Here is a 21164-nt window from a genome sequence, read left to right on the forward strand (position 1 = left end):
GTTACTCTTGTAGAAATTGGGAAAAAAAGAAGGAAATTGAAGGGAAGGTATGTGTGTGACTGTGTTAAAAAGGAATGTTCGGGGGAAAAAAACGGGATTCGGGGTGGGGGGCGGAAAAAGAGTTGGGGAAAAATGCTGTTTATAGATTCATACGCCAAACTTACTAAATTTTAAGAATGTCAGAGAAACACAAAGCATTTCAAATGGGAAGGAACCTTTGAGATCATCTTGTCCTGATTCCTTATTTTTTACAGATAAGGAAACAAAGGATAGAGAAGATAAGCACTGTGTTTATAACAGCACATGAGTGAGACTTGAGACCCCTGTCTCCACACACGTTTAGACTTTCCCTAAAAGGAGGGACGGGTTGGGCATACTTTATAGTGCTCAGTAATGCAGAGATAGTTAAGGTTCTAGAATAAGGTAGTTTCCACATTTAAGTTATATTCTACAGAACTTTAAGGGGAATTACCAATTCATTTTTGAAATCACAGGTTTAATGGCATTTCAGTTCAGTTATAAAAGTTAAATGACAGTCCCCCCTTACCCCTATGCAGAAGTCTGATTCTGATTCTTAATAATTTTGCTAGCATAAGCCCAACCCTTTGTTTTTGTTATAAAAGCAGTGGGGCCCAATAGCTTTTCTTTTTCCTTTTTTTTTGTTTTACATTGAATATGGCCTGATTAGGTATATACCAAGAGTTTTCTTTCAAAAGACAGTCTTTTTTAATTCTGCAAGCATCAAAGCCTTTTCTTAATAAGACACTAGCCAATGAAATTAAGCATCACATTAGAGGTCAGTTATCTTCCCCCTGCCCTACATTAGTTAAGGTCAAAGGAAAAAAGGAATTCAGGGACTATCCCTTAAAAATCTTCAAAACAATTTAAAATGATCCATTCCATTGAAATCACTTAAAAGTTTAAGTATAAAGGTGTTGATGAGAGCATTTATTATATACTACTTTCGCTAGTGTCATGAAATAATTATTCTTATTAATTTCTAATGCATTTTTAAAAGTACAGGTAGACATGTCACTTTTATTTTCTCTGACTTTCTTGTCTGTTTAATTCTCTTTTTAGATACGTAAAGACTTACCTATTACCAGACAAAGGCAAAATGGGCAAGAAGAAAACACTTGTAGTGAAGAAAACTTTGAATCCTGTGTATAACGAGATACTGCGGGTACCTACAACCTGTCTATCTAGGAAAATCCCAAATGGTGTCCTATGCATTTAAAAGGCCGTGTCATCTTTGGTAATATCTCTGCAGAGGAAGTCAGTCCCCAAGAGAGAAGGAAATAAATAACCACTTTCTGAGAATCTGCTTTGTATGAGATGATACATCATGACTGTTGTATGCCTTGTCTCATGCATGCCCTCCATGCTCTGCCAGGGATTATTATTATCTTCATCTCACAGATGAGGCAAATGAGGCATAAGGAAATAAAGGAAACTGGATACACAGATGATAAAGTTGAGCACTGCAGCCAAAACAATCTTATAAAAGCCCAATTCTGATCATGTTATTTCTCTGCTTAAAATCTTGGAGGACTCCGATTAGCCTTAAGGTCAAGCCCGCCCATCTTAACATGCACACCCTTCCCTTGAGAACCTAAGCTCTGGCTTCATCCTTCCACTTTCATTGTCTTTCTTCAGGTTATCCTGATTCCTTTCTGTTCTTTGGAGGAATTACATTCTCTCACTCTGCTGGGACTTTCTCTTCCTTCAAACTGGGATGTTCTTCCCCATGCTGTCCATAACTACTTCCCACAGCCTGAAATGCCTCTTCCTGTGAGAGGTTGTCTCTTAACTCCTAAGTTTCCCCTCTGTCTGCTGCCTCAGTCTCTTTGTTTCACAATAGGCAGTGTTGACATTCAGCCCTTTAACCGCTGGTTTAATTGTAAATTCCCCAAGAGCAGGGATCAACTCTAGGTGGTTTATAAACTGCATACCGTGTGCAAATGACTTAACCCATCTGCACTTTAGTTCTGCAAACGGGAGACAAGAATAGTAACTATCTGGGACTTCCCCAGCAGTCCAGTGGTTAAGAATCCGAGCTTCCATTGCAGGGACCACAGGTTCAATCCTTCGTGGGGGAACTAAGATCCTTCCTGCTGCACGGTGTGGCCAAAAAGTTTTTAAAATTAATTTATAAGAAAAAAAGAAGAGTGCCTACCTACCTCAGTAGTTGTGAACATTAAAAGTTAATATGTGTAAAGTGATAATTAAGCCTTAGTGTGTGTTAGTCACTTAGTCATGTCCGACTCTTTGTGACCCCATGGACTGTAGCTCGCCAGGCTCCTCTGTCCATGGTTTTCTCCAGGCAAGGATACTGGAGTGGGTTGCCATTTCCTTCTCCAGGGGATCTTCCCAACCCAGGGATCAAACTCAGGTCTCCTGCATTGCAGGCAGATTCTTTACCATCTGAGCTATAGGGAAGTCCATAGTATAGTATGCATTAAACACTTAGTAAATGCTGACTCTTAGTACAGTGTCTGGGATAGGTGCTTTATAAATGTTTATTGGAAGGAGAGATGGCTGGATAGATGAGTGGAGAATATACCTTGCTCAAATGCCCGTGTTCTATCTTCCTGAAAACTGTCTCATGCTGCCTTAGTCATGGGTAACAGATTATTTAAAACAACAAATGTGAGAAGTATTATTCATTCTCTCTTTCTGAAAATTCTGTCCAAGTATTTGGTTATCCTCTGAGAAAAAGAGCAGCATTAAATTAACCCTCAGTTATCTATGGGTGAATTGTCTGTAGATTTTCTGTAGCAAGTTTTTGATTACAGTTTGACTGTGATACACCTCAGCATCCTTGCTATTTCTAGGTCATCTACTTCAACCACGAACTCAGGAAAAGCCAGCTCATTTAAATGGTAAACTCAGAGAAAAGCAAGTCTACTACAACCAAAATGGACATTCAAGTAGTATATCATAAATCCAAGTAGAGATTATTTTTAGATTAGAAAGACTATATCCCTTCCATAATTATATATAATCAAGAATTGACTACATTTCAGATTAAAACTCTTAGGATGCCCCCCCAAAAGCAAAAAACAGGTCAATCTTTTCTTGAAAAATATTTTGTCCTTGCTGAATATCAATGATTGGGGAGATTGTATATATATGGAGCAGGTGAAATATGGGAACTCTTCTGTACTTTCTTTTCAATTTTGTGCAAATCTCAAACTGCTCTAACAATTAGTCTATTTAAAAAAGTACTTTGTCCTCAGGTAGAAAACAGACCATTGGATTAAGCTTCATTTGTATTTTTAGACTGAATTGGATTCCTGTTATATCTAGTTAGAACTAAAAACATCCAGTAAAAATTGAATAACTGGCTTTTGTTTTTAGAGAGCTATTACCAACTATGATACTTGAGCCATGATTTGCTTTTCCAGAGAGGGAAAGAAAAATCAGCTTTTGTGAAAGATGGATTTTAGCTCTTTGAAACAAGACACTTAGAATAAGATGACTTTGCAGTATTTTTGAGACTTGAAACCTAACAGATGAGAAAATCTGATCTACACAGAGGACTTTATCTTCACCTCTATGTCATAACTTTGACCTGAAATAATATTATTTACCCCTTTAATTTCCTTCTTTGAACTGCAGTATAAAATCGACAAGCAAATCTTAAAGACACAGAAGCTGAACCTGTCTGTCTGGCATCGAGATACATTTAAGCGCAATAGTTTTCTAGGGGAAGTAGAACTTGATTTGGAAACTTGGGACTGGGACAACAAACAGAATAAACAATTGAAGTGGTACCCTCTAAAGCGGAAGGTAAGTTTGGAGTTTTTTGTTTGGTTTGGTGGTTTGGGGCCTGGGATTCAGGAGAGAGCTGCTATAAGATTCCATTTTCATTCAGAATGCTTATCCATTGTTTGGGATCATCATGTCTTTTCACTCTGTCCAATAAATCTCTTAGGCTCCTTTCTATGTTTTGTAGTGTTTCTTCCCCTATCTATTCTTTGGGCTGGCTAGTTTCTGCTAACCTATCTTTTAGTTCAATAGTTTTCTTATCTGCTGTGTCTAATCTAGTATCTATCTAATATCTAGATGGATATCTATGGGTCCTCAGTTATTATACTTTCAGATTTATATTTTCACTTGACTCTTTTTTATAGATTCTATTTCTCTGCTACAATTCTTTATCTTCTCAGTATCTTTATGAATTTATTCATCAAAGTTACTCAAAGTATGTATCTGAAAACTCTTATATCTTAAACATTTGTGAGGCTCATCTAATTTTTATTGTTTGGTCATTTGGCCCTTTGTTCTGGTATGCATGTTCTTTTTTTTTTATTGCATGCTGGACACTGCGTGGGAAAAATTCTAGGGATAATTTGAGAGGGTTTACTTTTGCATTTGACACACAGAGAAAGGACGCACTGCCTCAGTCTAGCCTGGTAACGAACTGACGAGAAGCTTTCACGTGGTCTGATCTCAGTTTTCTTGGCCCATATTTCTAGGCTGTGGTCTTTCACGGGCTCCAACTGAAAACCTAGGCAGTAGTTTGCATATTTTAGCATGTATCCAACCTGGCCCCAAAATATGCATTTCTAACAAATCCTCAGGCATTGCTGATACTGCCGGCCTGGGGCCCATACTTGGAAAACTATCTGTCTAGAGTGTTTTCTGAGACCATCTCTCCTTAGCTGGCCAAATTTTGCCTCCCCAGCCCCGTGAGAGGCTGTGCTCAGCTTCTTAGCCTCTTTCTGCTAAGTCTGTTGTACTCTCAGTTAGCACTACTCAAAACGCAACTAATGCCTCAAAGTAGAAAGAAAGAATTTCAGGCTACAACAGCTTATCCATTTGAACCCTATCTATCTAAATAATTCTTCAGCACCTTCAAATAGATTTGTTCAGTCTAGTTTTTTTGTTGTTGTTCTCAACGTGAGGGCTAAGTGTGATACATACAATTTATACAAACTGTTAAGTATCTATACAGTAAAGCCATTCAACTAAAGGAATGGTTCCAAAATACCACATCAAAGTCACCTGAAGCTCTTATTTCTAGGTCTACCCAAGACTTGCTAGTTAAGAATTTTTCAGAAGTTGTCAAAAGCATCTCATTTTTAGCTTTTTTCCGTTATGTTTCTGACATATAGCCCTGTTTTGGCAATAAGGGTCTAAAAGACCAGAATTTGAAAGTAAAACCACCTGCTCTATAATAAATACACATTTTAAAAAATGTATTTATTTATTTTAATTGGAGGCTAATTACTTTACAACATTGGGGTGGTTTTTGCCATACGTTGACCTGAATCAGCTGTGGGCGTACATATGCATTGTACCTTTTACATTGTAAAATGATTGTTCAGTTTTTGTAATTTTTACAGGCATCTCCTCATCTGGTCTAAAATAATTAGGTTAATGCAGCTATGAAAATGTATAATTTGTTCCCCACCCATACCCCAGCTCTTCCTACTCCTTTAAAGAAAGAAAATACAGATAAGTTGTTTTATGTGCTGGCTGGATCACTAACAAAAATGTATGTATTTTTATAAAAATCTAAACATTTCAGAATACCTTTCCCATCTCCAAGAAACCCATTCTGATTTCTCTGAACTGAAGGACTTAAAATATGTTCTGGGTACCCTGTAGAGTTTTCCAGGATACACAGTGTAGCCTTCCCAGATATCAAAGCAATAGTCCATCTGTGATGGGGAGGGAAATTTCAATCCAGGGCACTCATGAATGATACCTAAGCTCAGAAATTAGGCAGATATGGCCCTGTAACAGATCACCAACGAACAGGGTGAATGGTGTGTGTCTCACACCTGCTGACCTGCCTTCATTTTCCAGACAGCACCAGTTCCCCTTGAAGCAGAAAACAGAGGTGAGATGAAGTTGGCTCTCCAGTATGTCCCAGAGCCAGTGCCTGGTATGTACTGATTTTCTGTCCAGATTTATGGTCTTACCTTAGCTGTCCCCTCTCCAAACATTTCTTTGAGTTCTTTGTTGTTTGTTTTTTTTTTTATTTTTTTTTATTTTCAAAGGTGAAGCTCTAAATTACATTACTAACTTAGTAAGGGTCGAAATGAGTCAATCCACACTTGTAAACTAGAACATTTTCTTTATTTTTAATTGTGATCAAAACACATTAAAAAAAAAAAACACATAACATAAAATTTTTCTTAACCATATTTAAGTGTGTGATTAGTTGTGGTTGTTGTGTGCTTACTCAGTTGTGTTCGAGTCTTTGCGACCCCATGGACTCCGCCAGACTCCTCTGTCCACATGATTGTCCAGGCAAGAACACTGGGTGGGTTGTCATCTTCTCCTCCAGGGGATCTTCCTGACCCAGGGACTGAACCCTCATCTCCTGCATTGACAGGTAGATTCTTTACCACTGTACCTCCTGGGAAGCCCATTAGCCGTGTTAAGCATCTTTACAATGTTGTGAAGCATGTCTCTGGACTTTTTCATCTTGTACGTCTGAAACTCTATACCCATTAAACCACAACTCTTCTCTTGCCCTTCCTTCCAGGATCCCCTTCCTGGTAACCACCATTATATTTTTTCTGTTTCTTTGAGAAGAATTCTCATTTTTTTCCCAGCCCAGTTTACAGCCCTTGTTTTAACTTTGGCCTCGCTCTCCACAAAGTTTGTATCTACATAGTGTAAATGGCCTTTCCTGTGTAGTTCTGTGATACAAATGGAACTGGGGTAGTTTTTCTCCCCCACTGGTGGAAATTAAAATAATCCATACTAAGCCCCTAAGAAATTAGAGCTCATTTGTCCTCTGCTCTCAAGGTCTCATTAGGGTAGAAAGTTTTTTCTTCAGAATTACTACATTGCATCCTTGATGTTAGAGCCTCAGGTCTCCAGCACAGTTAAGGAGCAAGAGACTGTCAGGAAATGAGTGCTAACCCCTCTCTCATTTCTCACAGAGTTCCCTAAGTTACTCTCCTTAAGAATTCATATGAGGGACATCCGTGGTGGTCCAGTGGCTAAGCTTCTGTGCTCCCAATGCAGGGGGCCAGGGTTCAATCCCTGCTTAGGGAACTAGACCCCATGTGACCAACTAAAAGTTTGCATGGCACAACTAGCGAGCCTGAATACTGCATCTAAGACCCAGCACAGCCAAATAGATAAACAAATAGAAATAAACGTTTCTTGAAGGTAGTGGGATGACAGAAATGATAGTGAGGGCAGTGATTAAACAGAGAAAGGCATTCCAATTCTGCTTAAAAAAAAAAAGAGAGACAGAGAGGACAAGCAAAGCATATCTTTAGGCCACATGGCACCCAAACTGCCATCTGGTTACATCTGGATCTTTTTAAAAGACAGATTGTTTTCTATATAATTTGTATCCTCTCATTTATGGTCAACATACATATAAATTCTGCTAGTCTCATTTCCCATTTTCCCCATGATTACTTTTTGCTGGGGGAAGGGCAGGAGACCCACATGTGATGGACTCCAGCTTGTGTGAGTTTTTGCTCCTATAATAGTTTCTCCTCCCTGGAATGGCTTCCTCTTCCCCTAAACCTATCCAAGTCTTTAGATGAAATCCCATCTTCTCTGTAAAGCTTTTCCTGAATGCATTTACCCTTACTGATCACATCATCTTCTAGAACGTCACAGTAATAACTTGGCAATTCATTCTATATTACATTTTACTGCTTTTATTGAGTTTCTGTCTCTAGCTTACCTGTACATATTTCCCAAGCACATAGATTCTTGCATTCCTTGTATCCAACAGCATTCCTAGCACAGGGCTGAGCATATAATAGACGCTCATTAAACACTGATCGGTTGACAGATCGGGTTCACCCATCCAGAAAAACATGGGGTCGCAAAGAGTTGGACACAACTGAGAGAGTAACACTTTCACTTTTTTCCCTCCATCCATGTGCACCCAACCTATATAGAAACTTCAGACTAAGGCCAATTTCTCAGCAATTCCCTTCTATAATATTGGCTCTTACATGTGTCTATACAATACTCCTATAAAATGCACAACTACTTTTAACAAGAGTGACTATACCTAAACGAGTACCTGTTTTGGTTACTTTATACTCAGATTTGTTTAAATGCCTCCTATGAGCACTGATTTTTAATGGTAGTAATATTTGAAAAGTATATGCATCTCACTGAGTAGTTTTGAACATAACTATAAATGGATGATTCAGATACCTAATATCTATAATTGATCTTGTTGAGCCAAGCAAGACCCAGAAACAATGATGTAATATTCTGTACTTGCAATAAATTATTTTTATATTATTTTTATTTTATTGAGCTACTTGAGCTCACTACAGTCAGACTATGAAAGATGTAATTAAGAATAGATATAATCATTGATGATCATATCAGCAAGCACTCAGTCACAGTCTTGCTGTGCCAGACCATTTTTAGATTGGCATCTTGGGAGGCAGTACTGCCAAGAGAGGAATGGCAGTGGAATTTCATTTTCTCTCTCTTTTTCTATTATAGGTAAAAAACTTCCTACAACTGGAGAAGTGCACATCTGGGTGAAGGAGTGCCTTGATCTACCACTGCTAAGAGGCAGCCATCTAAATTCTTTTGTTAAATGGTACCAGCATCAATAATTCTGCCTCCCTCAGTTCCACAATAGCCTGGCCTTTGCCAATTGGTTTTAATTTTCTGTAACTGTGATGCTGAAGTTCATCATTCATAGTATAAATGAAATAACTTGAGACAGTGGTTACACAAGCTAGAAGGATCTTTGACATGAACCCCCTGCAAGGCTCCATTTAGTTTAAGAGGGAATATATACAACAGGAGGTACATCTGCTAGTGAGGACAATATTCAGTACCAAAGGGTTTATGAAATGGCTAATGGTGATACCACACCCCTTGTATCATTTGTCGAACATCTGTATTGTGGCCCATTTGCAAAAAAGCCTTTTGCATCAGCCTGTGAATATCTGGAAGTTATTTGATAAACAGATCCATACTAATAATTAGCTCATAAGAGCTTGAAACAGTTTGGGTTTTTAAGTTGCAAACCTTTTTCTCAGTTATAATGTAAATGCCTGGCATCTAGAAAATAGTAACTAAGCAGATGTTATTGTGCTATCCTGACTCTCTCTAACTAATTTTATCTATATAGATTTTATCAGAAGATGAGTTATAGCTACTTAAGTTTATATGACATTATTTAGGATTTTCCCTATACATATTCTTCACAGATGTCAACTGGTAAGCTTTTCAGCTCAGGTCAATCTCCCATTCTAAGACTAGGCCCAACCCTTCTTGCCTTTACAAGAGGCATGGTAGGGTAAATTAATTTCAATTATTACCATAAATTATATGTAAATAATCACAAATATGTAATATAATTTATTCCCAAAGTCAAATCTAGGGAATTGGAGAGGTTTCTTTTCTTTTTCAATTCTGTACAAGACTAATTTCTTAGGCTCTCACAGATAATCAGGAGTAGATTTTAGAGGAATCCTCAAACAGTTGCTATATAGTAAATGCTAAATGCAGGTACTGAACTAAGTTGTTTGCTTAATCTGTAATTCTAATATTAACCTTATGAGGTAGGCATCACCATTCCCATTTCATAGATGAGGAAGCAGGTGTCTGAGAAGTTGAGTCAATTTCCCACAATACACAGCCAATAAGTAGCAGAGTCAGGACTTCCTCAAAGCAAGTCTGGTCCACTCTAGTGCGTAATCTTGCCAGCAGAATGCCCACCATTACCATCTCTCTACGTTCTTTTTTCTTCCATGTCCTCTTGCCAATCCTCAGTAGCTGAAGCACACTAAAAGCATGAGAGTTCTCATGGTAATGTTTCCTTTTGTAGTACCATCCTTCCAGACACAAGCAGGAAAAGCCGCCAGAAGACGAGAGCTGTGGGGAAAACCACCAACCCTGTCTTCAACCACACCATGGTCTATGATGGGTTCAGGCCTGAGGATCTGACAGAAGCCTGTGTAGAGCTTACTGTCTGGGACCATTACAAATTAACCAACCAGTTTTTGGGAGGTCTTCGGATTGGCTTTGGAACAGGTAACATGTGTTGCATTTTTAATTTTCCATGAGTCTAATGCTTCTGGAGACACTAGAGGTTGGTTGGTTTGCTTCTTCCTAATGAAAACAGATACTCTATTTCTGTTAAGTGTGGTGAAATGAATGAGTGAAGGAATGTCAAGCTGTGTGCCAGGGACTCGAGATATGAAGACTAACAGGATGCTGTGTTTGTCCACACAGAGCTTAAGTGATTGTGGGGGAAACCAGAAAAGCCTTCGTCACTACCCTTTCCTGAAAAACGGTTTATGGCCCTTCATGGCTAAATGTGTGCTTTGCATAATAATAGCAGCTAACATTTATGGAGCACTGGTCACTGTACTGAGTGCTTTATTTGCATTATTGCATTCGATCCTCACAGAAGTTCTATGAGTTATTTCTAATGTTATACCCAGAGACACTTATGTTCCAAGAAATTAAGAAACAGAGCTAACAAGTGGCAGAGCCAAGATTCAAAATTGAGTCTGTTAGACACTAAAGCTGTAACTACACTTTCTTAGGGATCACCTACTGTCGCTTTCAACCCAATGCTGGAATCCTCCCTACTGTTCCATTATACACCTGACAGATTCTCATCTACATTTTATATGGTCAAGAAGAGAAGTCATTACTCTGAGAGTAATGAGAATAATCCCAGTTGTGGAGAGTTCCATTATCAGACATCTCATATGATTAAACAGATCTTTTCTTCTGTAGAGTCCCAGCCTTACTGGTGATGTTAAAACTCTTCCTAGCTGTCTCCATTGGTGATTATAATTAAGGAATGACTCAGTTTTTCCCAATGAACTATTCCTTTCTAAATGCAAAGCTTTCCTTTTTTGTCCAGGCAAAAGCTATGGTACTGAAGTGGATTGGATGGACTCTACTTCAGAGGAAGTGGCTCTCTGGGAAAAGATGGTGAAGTCTCCCAACACTTGGATCGAAGCAATCCTGCCTCTCCGAATGCTGTTGATTGCCAAGATTTCCAAGTGAAGCCAAAGTCCACGGGCTCCTCCACCGAAAACCACCAGACAGGTGGAATCCGATCTTGTAGGCAGAGATCCTCACCTTTCATCTGTTGCCTGGAACAAATGCTACATAGCATGTTAAAGTCAACCTGCACATGCTTCTTTGGTTACAAGGACTAAAACCTTAAATAATAACAAAATGTGTAACTTAATTTGTGACTGCAAGGTTAAAAGAAGATGGTTGAGAAAGCTAAGAAAATCAAAGCATTGCTGCTGCTTCAAAGAAAAAGCTGCCAAAAAAATATTAAATGTTGTTAATAAGCAAAAGTTTCCAGTTTGCTATCATGTGTTTCAAACCACAAAAGGGTTAGGAAGGCCTCCCACTTGATCATTGAAAACCCTTGCAGGAATTGAAAAAATGTTGGTTGTTGAAGAGTGACTCAAAGATATTCCTATGAGCAGGGTAAAAAATAAAGACTAGAATATCATGAAGATAAAGAATTTGTTCATAAGAAAACTATTCACTCTGTAGTCTCTATTGAAATATGGAATTCCATGTTAGGGCAATGCGACTGAATTTACTGCATGTATTTTGCTTTGAGAAGTGTTCTCTTTTCCCAATGTTTAAAGTCTTATGTGCTTTGGTGCCACCCACTGGCCATAGGTGAAATTAAGTTTTTGGCTTAATTTTCTCCTAAGTTTCAAGCCTGTATTTTATAATAGGGTACCCATATATAAAATGAAGAACAAAACCTTTGCATATATAAGATTCTGTTTTTCTTACAACTCTACTATATGAAGCAGCATGAGAGTGGTCACAAACATGATTTGCGACTAAGTTTTAATTAGAATGTAAATTGTTAAATTATACTGTCCTTCCTATGTATGTATAATTTTCATAAAGTATTTTGTAAAAACCCTTAGAATAAATTATTATATGATTTAATGGTATTATCAAAGTAATCTGACTTCTTATTTTAAATGAAATACTTTATGTTAGGGATCTTAAAGTCCAGGACTTCCCTGGTGGTCTGGTGCTTAAGAGTCTGCCTGCCAATGCAGGGGACACAGGTTCGATCCCTGGTCTGGGAAGATGCCACATGCCACAAGGCAACTAAGCGTGTGTGCCACAACTACTGAGCCCATGCACCTTAGAGCCATGCTCCTTAACAAGAGAAGCCGCTGAAATGAGAAGCCTGCACCCTGCAATAGAGAGTAGCCCACACTCATCACAACTAGAGAAAGCCTGCACGCAGCAGTGAAGACCCAGCACAGCCAAACATAAATAAATAAAAATTTAAAAAAACTTCTTTTAAAGAAGGAATTCTATAATCTAAATTCACAAGCCAGGCTAAAGAACTTCTGGGCTAATATTTCTCCAAAGTCTTTGCTGCAACTCTGGGCAAGATTTTCTCTAAACTGGAAGCTTCAGCTATGTTATTAAGAGTAGAACTTTTATTTTTTAGAAGTAGCTGAAAGCTTTGAAGGTAAGTTGTCATTTATTCTTAAAGTTTTCCATAAAGACATTGTTGGGTCATTTAATACACGAATCATCATTCCCTGTTAGAACTCCACTAGCTTGTCATTCCCAAAACAAGCTGATGATGGCTCAGCAGGTAAAGAATCTGCTTTGCAATGCAGGAACACAGGAGATATGAGTTTAATCCCTGGGTCTGGAAGATCCCCTGGAGGGGTAAATGGCGACCCACTCCAATATTCTTGCCTGAAAAATCACAGAGGAGCCTGCAGCCCATGAGGTCAAAAAGAGTCGGACGTGACTGAACAACTAAGCACGCAGGCAGAGGAAGCCTAGATGGTGACAAGACAGTGAGATCTTAAAACAAGTATCTAACAAATGTCATTGAAAACAGCTTCAGTGCTTGCCTCTTCCCCCAAACAAATGCTGGAACCTTTGACCCACTGGCCAGTAAAAGCAACTAACCTAGAACTACAGCCTTGCCCCATTGTCTCTCCAGGTCTTTTAGGAGGTTGTTTATCTAGTTGTATTTCCTCTTCCTGTTCTGACTGCAGCCAAGGGCAAGACCAGGTGACCAGACACACACCTCCGAGGTTGGCCTGCAACCATAGCAGAAGTACAGACCCTGTTTCAGCCCCTGTCACTTCATGCTACAAGCTACTTTCTCGGCCCTTTTTTTTTTTTTTTTTTCCAGTTACCTTCTCAACCATCTGCTAGCATCTAGCCATCTCAGAAGCACTAATAAGATCGCTTCTAGTATCTCCCCATCCAGGGCTAGGACTGCCTGCCTCCCCCAGCCTCAGATTTGCAAAACACCAGAGTGGACAACAGCACCATCCTTGCATCTACCCAAAGAACTTCCAACTGCCTCAGGAAGTCCAGGGAGATGTCGTGTCACTTTTTCTTTTTTTTTTTTTTTCCAAAAAAAGAAATATAAATCTTTAATCTCACCTGGCTGTAAGACAAAGTCTAAATGGGATTTTCATGCATTATAAAGTGTGGGCCACCTGAATTCTTTAGTGAACTCAGGTTGGCAGACTTTTGATTCAGTGGGATTTTTTGGCAAAGTTCCTGCTGAAAATTTTCATTTTCTTAAATTAGAGGTGTTCCTTTGGACTGCATGTTTTAGGGCTCTTTTCCTTTTTTTCAGAAACCCAATCAGAAATAAACCTAAATACACTAGGTTAATGTATGACACTTTGTTAGTATATATGACTTTAGGGACTCATGGGTGAAACATGAGTTCCCAGGAACTCCAATACTGTCTCTTTCTTCCTTGGTGGTGGTGGATCAATCCCTAAGTAATGTCTGACTCTTGCAACCCCGTGACTGTAGCCCACCAGGCTCCTCTGTCCATGAGATTTCCCAGGCAAGAGTATTAGAGTGCATTGCAATTTTCCTTCTCCAGGGGATCTTTCCAATCCAGGGATCAAACCCGCGTCTCCTGCATTGTTGATGGTGTCCTGCATTGCAGGTGGTTGCTTGTACCACTGAGCCACCAGGGAATCCCCTGACTTCCTTGGGAGTAGGAAACAGCACCAAAGACAGCTCCAACGTCACAAACTCTCAGCTAAAGCACTCCTCTTTCCTAGGTTCAGCTTGAGAGAACTTTGGGAGAAGCTGGCTGAGCTTGGGTCATGTCCTCACCTGCTGCACCACTCAGAGTGGCCAGGAATGGATAGGGTAAGCTCTTATGATTGGTCCTACCTGAGTTATGTGCCCACCCTATGGCCAGGGAGAAGCGATCCATTTTCAGAAGAATGGGGTGTTATATAGACAGGCACTGAAAAAATCAAGAGCTAGGTAGCCATTGCAATTTGTATCCCCCTCTGGTGAAAATACTTCCAAATTCCATTATTTTAAAAATGAAGTAATATTTTGAAAAGTCACTGCTGGCTTTTCCCAGAGAAGCCAACATTTCTACGCCCTCCGTGACTGCTGCAGCTTCTAAATAGGTGGTAAGGATCCTGGGAACTGTATAACCTGGTCACATGGCCTTGGCATCCACCAAAGCAGGATTACTGTTAGCCTAGGCTCACTTCTAGGGAAGTTACATGGACTTCTTTGCATATCTCTCATCCATACTCACCATCTAGGTTTAAAAGTCCCTCAACATTTGCCTTCTCCTGTACTCTTCTTCCCATTCTGATTTTGGGATTGCTCTCCCATCTCCACCCCCTCCTAGACTCATTCACTAATTTCCCTAGTTTGTTTTACAAAACAAATGCTCCCACCCATGTGATCCAGTCACACACATTCCTTCCACTTCTTCGGCTGACTTGTTCCAAAAGAACTGCCTCTCCTTCAGCCTTAAAAAAGAAGACTCTCACTCTCCACATTCAGCACTTCAGTCAGGATGTGGGATCAGACTTCAGATCACTGCACCCCTGTTTTTATTCTTTGAGAAGAGTAGTATGTCTAACTTATCCATGATTCTGTTAGCAGTGATAACACCTAATAGCCATTTTTCTATTATTTGTCTCTACCATTTTACTGTAGTCATCTTAAGGGCCAGGACTGCAAACCTTGGATATAGCAGTTTCTCAGCATATGAATTGAATGTATGAATGAATGAATGATTAAACAACTGAATGAATGATGAACTAAAGACGATGGGCTTTGGTATCAAAAAGATCTGGATGTGAATTCTGTCTCTATTACTCTCTGAGTGACTTGGGACAACTTGCTTAACCTCTCTGTGTCTTAGTTTCTTTGTTCTCTGCCAACTATGAAATGTGGGTCAAAATGCCTATCTTTCAGAATATTGTTAGAATTACATGAAGAAAGATGTACAAATGCCTACTATTACGTAGGGTATATAGGGCTTCCCCAGTGGCTCAGATGAAAAAGAATCTGCCTGCAATGCAGGAGACCTGGGTTCAATACTTGGGTTGGGAAGATCCCCTAGAAAAGGAAATGCAATCCACTCCAGTATTCTTGCCTGGAGAATTCCATGGACAGAGGAGCCTGGCGGGCTATAGTCCATAGGGTCACAAAGAGTTGGACATGACTGAGCAACTAACACTTTCACTTTCATGTAGGGTGTATAGAAGAACTCTGTAAATGTTAATAGGTTAATAGTAGCTTAGACAAAAGAGATATTTAAAAACTTAAAGGCAGGTTGGGGGTGGGGGTACTTGTTGGATACCACTAGGGAGAACGTTGGCCAAGGTTTGTGACTTGGACCTCCCTTGGAAGGGAATATACTGAACACCTTCAGGATCACAGGTAGGTGGGAAAAAAGGTAGAATAAAGAAAACAATCATGGTAGAGAGGAATCAAAAGTCATTATTACTGAACTGCAAGTCCTCTGAGAAGAGTGCTGTGTCTAATTTATTAATGTTCCTTAGCATCAGTTCCTTCAGTCTTACAAGTTTTATTTCAGTGTGTGAAGCTTGAAATTTAAGGAACAGCGAAGAAGCGGCGTGAGAGGGAAATTTAAAATATGTTTATGTTTTTAAAAATCTTGGAACCCACTTTCATAAACCCTAAATATCCTACAATCGGAGTTGTTGCTAAAATTTTAGTTCAGGAGATTTCCCCAGTCCTCAGCCTTGCTTTCTTGTTTTCTCTATATAAACATCAGAGTCGGGATTGGGGACAAGAGAGCTTGATCTCTGAGACCAGAAGTAAAATCTCAGACTCTTCTTTCAGATCTATTCTGCTCTACATGAAATCTGAAGCATTATAAAATCTATCCATCCATAAGTAACACCCCAGACTTTTTCCTTATCATCATGACTTGACAGTTTAAGTCTGACCACCAGAAATAGTGATCACAGGAATAGCTAGCTCTTTGCTCTCTGCTTAAGTTTTCACATCATTCAGATCATTCTAAATTTTAACTTTTTTAAATCTTGCTTTTTTCAATTCTCTTTCAAACACAAGCATTTCCATGCCATTAAATTACCTATAAACATGCTAATGTTTAATGTCTACATAATATTTTATTATATATGAGGATATCATAATTTTCTTAACATTTTCTCTTTTTTGGACATTTAGGTCTCCAACTTTCAGTTGTTATGAACCATACTTTGAATAAAACTTTTTCTTTCAGACTACTTCTTCCGAAACAAAGAAGTCCCCAGAAGGACAATCATTAATTCAAAAGGCATAAATATGTCTTAAGTTCGCAATATATGCCATCAATTGACTTTGATCACAGTAGAAGAGTACATATTTCACTATACCCTTATCAGTCCTGGATTGTCTTAAAAATAAGGGGAAACTTACTGACTAATTTGATAGATGAAGTATTTATTTATAACTGACATTTATTGGGTCACCGATGGGGTTTGATTATTAGCAATTTCATCCCCCTCATCTGTGAATTGTTCATTTCTCTTTTAAGATGTTAATGCTTTATTGATTTGTACAGGCTGTTTGTAAAAATGTAAATCTATTGTCTGTCATATTTATGGTGAATATTTTTCTCCATTTGATTTTTGACTTCAACATCCATCCAACACACACATGAGTCTCCCCAAGGCATTGATCTAATCATTAAGGATGAAACAGACACAGTCCCTACCCCTAAGGATCTCAGAGTTTAATAGTGGGAGGCAGGGGCATAAATGATGAGTGTAATAAGGCTTTTAAATGCTCTGTTAGAAGTTCAAATAGGCTAGAGTGACTGCTCTAAAAGCGGTGAGTGGTCATGTATGTACATGTAGTGCTGCTGCTGCTAAGTCGCTTCAGTCGTGTCCGACTCTGTGCGACCCCATAGACGACAGCCCACTAGGCTCCCCTGTCCCTGGGATTCTCCAGGCAAGAACACTGGAGTGGGTTGCCATTTCCTTCTCCAATGCATGAAAGTGAAAAGTGAAAGTGAAGTTGCTCAGTCGTGTCCGACTCTTAGCCACCCCATGGACTGCAGCCCACCAGGCTTCTCCGTCCATGGGATTTTCCAGGCAAGAGTACTGGAGTGGGGTGCCATTGCCTTCTAGGGGCCAGGAAAGGTTTCATGAAGGAGGTGATTCCTAACTGAGTGTAAAATGCAGTTAATGACTAAAGTAACAAGGTAGGAAAAAAGCATTTCAGGCAGAGGGGACACCAACAGACAGAGCCAACAAAGGAAACTTCAATAGCTAGGTTAGGTTAGGGAATAAAGCAGCAGGCAGGTCCAGAGAAAGAAAAGGATAGAGAGACATCAGAGTCTCACAGTTTTTAAATTATATATAACTTTTATATCTTTTAGATGTTCAACTTAGTCCAATTAAGCTTTACCTTATTCGTCTCTTACATAATACGTAGGCTAAGAAAGTCCTTCCTCACCCAGGGCTTCAATGCTTACCTTTATTTTCCTCTAGTTTCCATTTTTAAAAAGTATTTTATTTTTGGCTCTGTCGGGTCTTAGTTGCAGCATGCAGGGTCTTCATTGTGGCATAGGGGTCTTTTCATGGCAGAGCACAGGTTCTTTGTTACCACGTTCAGGCTTCTCTTTAGTTGAGGCACCGCGGGCTCAGTAGTTGTTGTTCATGGGCTTAGTTGCCCGGCCAAGGATCGAATCCTAGTACCCTGGATTGCAAGGCAGGTTCTTAACCACCGTCTACCAGGGACGTCCCTCCATGTTTAATATTTTGTTTTCATTTTAGTCCTTACATTTAACATTAAACATTTCAGATGTTTAATCCATCTGAAACTGACTTTGGTATGTATAAGGTAAGCCTCATTTGAACTTTTGTGTGTGTGTTTTAATGTTTATCACACCTATATTGTCCATTAGGCTTTTCTCTGTAACCATATTGTGTTAATGGGTAAAAAGGGAGTTCTAGATAATAAATATATTCCCAGTTGGGGACAGTGCTTCAAGAAACAAGAGACATTTCTCTGGGGTTTCTTCTTTCACTGAGCTGTGTTAATCACTACAGGTACAAAGTCACAGCCATTTAGGATCCTTGTTCGCAGGGTTCTTCTGCTACTTTGTATTTATAGATTACAAATTTCTTTACAGGGCCAACGGTTCCATGCAGCGGACTTTATTCTCATGACCACTGAAGTGGGGACAGGGAGGAGGACTATGTCACCAGTGCTTGATTTGAGATTAGGTGGAGTCAGGTTTCTTCCCCCTGCTGCTGGCTGGAAATCAAGTGGGGCTGGCATCTCTGTATAGTACATGCCAGACCCTGGGCTGTTAGCGGAGGGCTGTGATTGGCTAGAAAGGCAAGCATAACCTGACATGATTGGCTCTGGACTCCCTCCTGTTGTTACTCCACAGCAGTCTGAAGACCGGTCCACCAATCACAGGGCTCCTTACTGGGCGCACAAGCAACTGCGGGAGATTGCCGGGAGACCCTAGCAACACCGTGGCTTTTGAAATCTGGACGGTGGGGTGCTGTGCAGTCAGCTGGGCAGTCAGTAGAGGAGCGTGCCAATGCCTCAGGAAGAGGCGGCTCCCAGGATGGACACCCCACCCTCTGAAGAACCCTTAGATAAGCAAAACAGAAAACTGGAAGATCAGGAAGAGGAGATGGAGTTTAAGGAGCTGGATGGTCTGAGGGAAGCCTTGGCGAACCTCCGGGGGCTGTCCGAGGAGGACAAGAGTGAGCGGGCGATGCTGTGTTCCCGCATCCAGGAGCAGTCCCAGCTCATCTGCATCCTGAAGCGGAGATCCGACGAGGCCCTGGAGCGCTGCCAGACCCTGGAACTGCTCAACACCGAGCTGGAGGAGAAGAGGCTGCTGGAGGCCGAGGAGCTGAAGGCCAAAAATCAGCAGGCCCAGAAGCTGGAGGAACGCTTTATGACCCTGGCCTCCAACCACGAGTTGATGATCCGCTTCAAGGATGAACACAAAAGGCAGAACGCCAAGCTGCGAGAGGAGAACGAGAAGCTGAGGCTGGAGAATGACCAGCTCTTCAGCCCAGCACTAAAGGCCCAGGAGGCCAAAGTGGTGCAGCTCACAGCCCGGAGCGAGGCCCTCGCCAAGGAGCTGGAGACCCTGCAACGGAAGTACGCCCATGATGTCTGCCAGGCCCAGGCCCGAGAGCAGGAGCTGCTGGAGCTGCAGAACCGGCAGGCCTGCGCCCACACTGAGGAGACCGAGCAGCTGCGCATGCAGCTGCAGAGCCTCCAGCAGCAGCAGCAGGAAGCCCTGCAGCAGACGGCGAAAGCCGAGCAGGCACACAGCCAGCAGAACCAGGAGCTGCGGGCCCGGCTGCAGACAGTCACTCGGGAGAAAGAGGAGCTGCTGCTGCTGTCCATGGAGAGGGGCAAGGTGCTTCAGAACAAGCAAGCGGAGATCCGCCAGCTGGAGGAGAAGCTGAAGATGGCCGACGTGGCCAGGAGGCACGCGCTCGAGCGCTTTGAGCAAGAGGCCGTGGCCGTGAACAGCAACTTGCGAGTCCGGGAGCTTCAGCGCAGGGTGGATGGCATCCAGGCCGCCTATGATGAACTCAGGCTGCAGTCCGAAGCTTTCAAAAAGCACAGCCTGGATCTTTTAAGCAAGGAGAGAGAACTCAATGCCAAACTCCGCCATCTCTTTCCTTAAGGAGGTTTTTGCTTCCTCTGGCCTCCGATGAAGAAATCAGATATCTGTGCCTTACTATTATGGCGAGAGTCAAGATGGCATTCCATTTATTCTACTTTTAAGTACGAGAGACCAAATAAAAGCTACTTTACTACAATGATGTTGTTTACTACAGTGCCATTGTAAGGGTAACACTGATTTTTCAGTCCTACCACCTAGAATACACGAGATTTACCAAATTTCGTTGTGTGCCTTTGAAATCTTCTTAAGTTTGCTATCAGTATCTCTACCTCTCCTATAACTTATTCATTCTCAACCTCAGATATCTTCAGCTGTCCTAAGTTTTAAAATTAGCAGCTCTTACTTTTCAGAGTGCAATGGGGGATGTATTATTGTGAATAAGTGCAATGGGATGTATTATTGTGAAAAATAGCACAGTTAGCCCTTGTATTGGAGAAGGCAATGGCAACCCACTCCAGTACTCTTGCCTAGAAGATCCCATGGATGGAGGAACCTGGTAGGCTGCAGTCCATAGGGTTGCTAAGAGTCGGACAGGACTGAGCGACTTCACTTTCACTTTTCACTTTCATGCATTGGAGAAGGAAATGGCAATCCACTCCACTGTTCTTGCCTGGAGAATGCCAGGGACCAGGGAGCCTGATGGGCTGCCGTCTCTGGGGTTGCACAGAGTCGGACACGACTGAAGTGACTTAGCAGCAGCAGCAGCAGCAGCAGCCCTTGTAAACAGATAGGATTGTAATCTCCGACAATTGAGAGTGTAAGCTATAACAGTTAATAGCATATTAGTAGCATGAATAACTTGCAGAAAAGGGTCTGATTTTGTAACTGGCCAAACAATTACTTACCTTACCTGCTTTATGGAATATCGTTTTATTTGCAGTAGCCTGGAGAACAAAAATTAAGCTCATTGTTTTCCAAAGTAGGCAAAGTTTATTATAGCCATTCTATATGAGCAATATGATTCAAATAAATAAAATCCACCTTTAAATTTTCCCTGCAAGCTTAGATCCCATTCCATTTTCTTGTTCCTTCCGCCACCCCCCCCCCTTAATAAAAATAGGATTTGAAAGTGAAAGTGAAATCGCTCAGTCCTTCGGACTCTTCACGACCCCATGGACTGTAGCCCACCAGGCTCCTCCGTCCATAGGATTTTCCAGGCAAGAGTACTGGGTTGCCATTTCCTTCTCCAGGGAATCTTCCCAATCCAGGGATCGAACCCAGGTCTCTTGCATTG

The 21164-nt window shown here is 40.8% G+C and overlaps 2 protein-coding genes across 20 annotated transcripts in view; both read left to right on the forward strand.

Moving 5' to 3' along the window:
- SYTL2 (synaptotagmin like 2) overlaps positions 1-11915 on the forward strand; it is a 119195-nt gene extending 107280 nt beyond the window's left edge. For all 18 annotated transcript variants that reach the window (XM_025286231.3, XM_025286233.3, XM_025286225.3 and 15 more), the window contains 6 exons: positions 1081-1183; positions 3622-3792; positions 5818-5896; positions 8455-8554; positions 9794-9999; positions 10844-11915. In XM_025286231.3, coding sequence (XP_025142016.3) covers positions 1081-1183; positions 3622-3792; positions 5818-5896; positions 8455-8554; positions 9794-9999; positions 10844-10989 — 805 coding nt within the window. In that variant the 3' untranslated portion in view covers positions 10990-11915. The remainder of the gene's footprint in view (positions 1-1080; positions 1184-3621; positions 3793-5817; positions 5897-8454; positions 8555-9793; positions 10000-10843) is intronic.
- Positions 11916-12159: 244 nt separating this feature from the next.
- On the forward strand, positions 12160-20148 carry CCDC89 (coiled-coil domain containing 89). Of its 2 annotated transcripts, XM_045165801.1 has the most exons (3): positions 12160-12451; positions 14034-14124; positions 18398-20148. In XM_045165801.1, exon 3 carries the CDS (start codon positions 18818-18820, stop codon positions 19928-19930), a length of 1113 nt encoding a protein of 370 aa, XP_045021736.1. In that variant the 5' UTR covers positions 12160-12451; positions 14034-14124; positions 18398-18817; the 3' UTR covers positions 19931-20148. The 2 variants fall into 2 exon arrangements, with proteins under 2 accessions (XP_045021736.1, XP_025142027.1); XM_025286242.3 differs by having other exon boundaries at positions 12160-14124.
- Positions 20149-21164: the final 1016 nt, after the last annotated feature.

This window comes from Bubalus bubalis, chromosome 5, assembly GCF_019923935.1.
Source record: "Bubalus bubalis isolate 160015118507 breed Murrah chromosome 5, NDDB_SH_1, whole genome shotgun sequence".
In the NCBI taxonomy this organism is placed as follows: domain Eukaryota; kingdom Metazoa; phylum Chordata; class Mammalia; order Artiodactyla; family Bovidae; genus Bubalus; species Bubalus bubalis.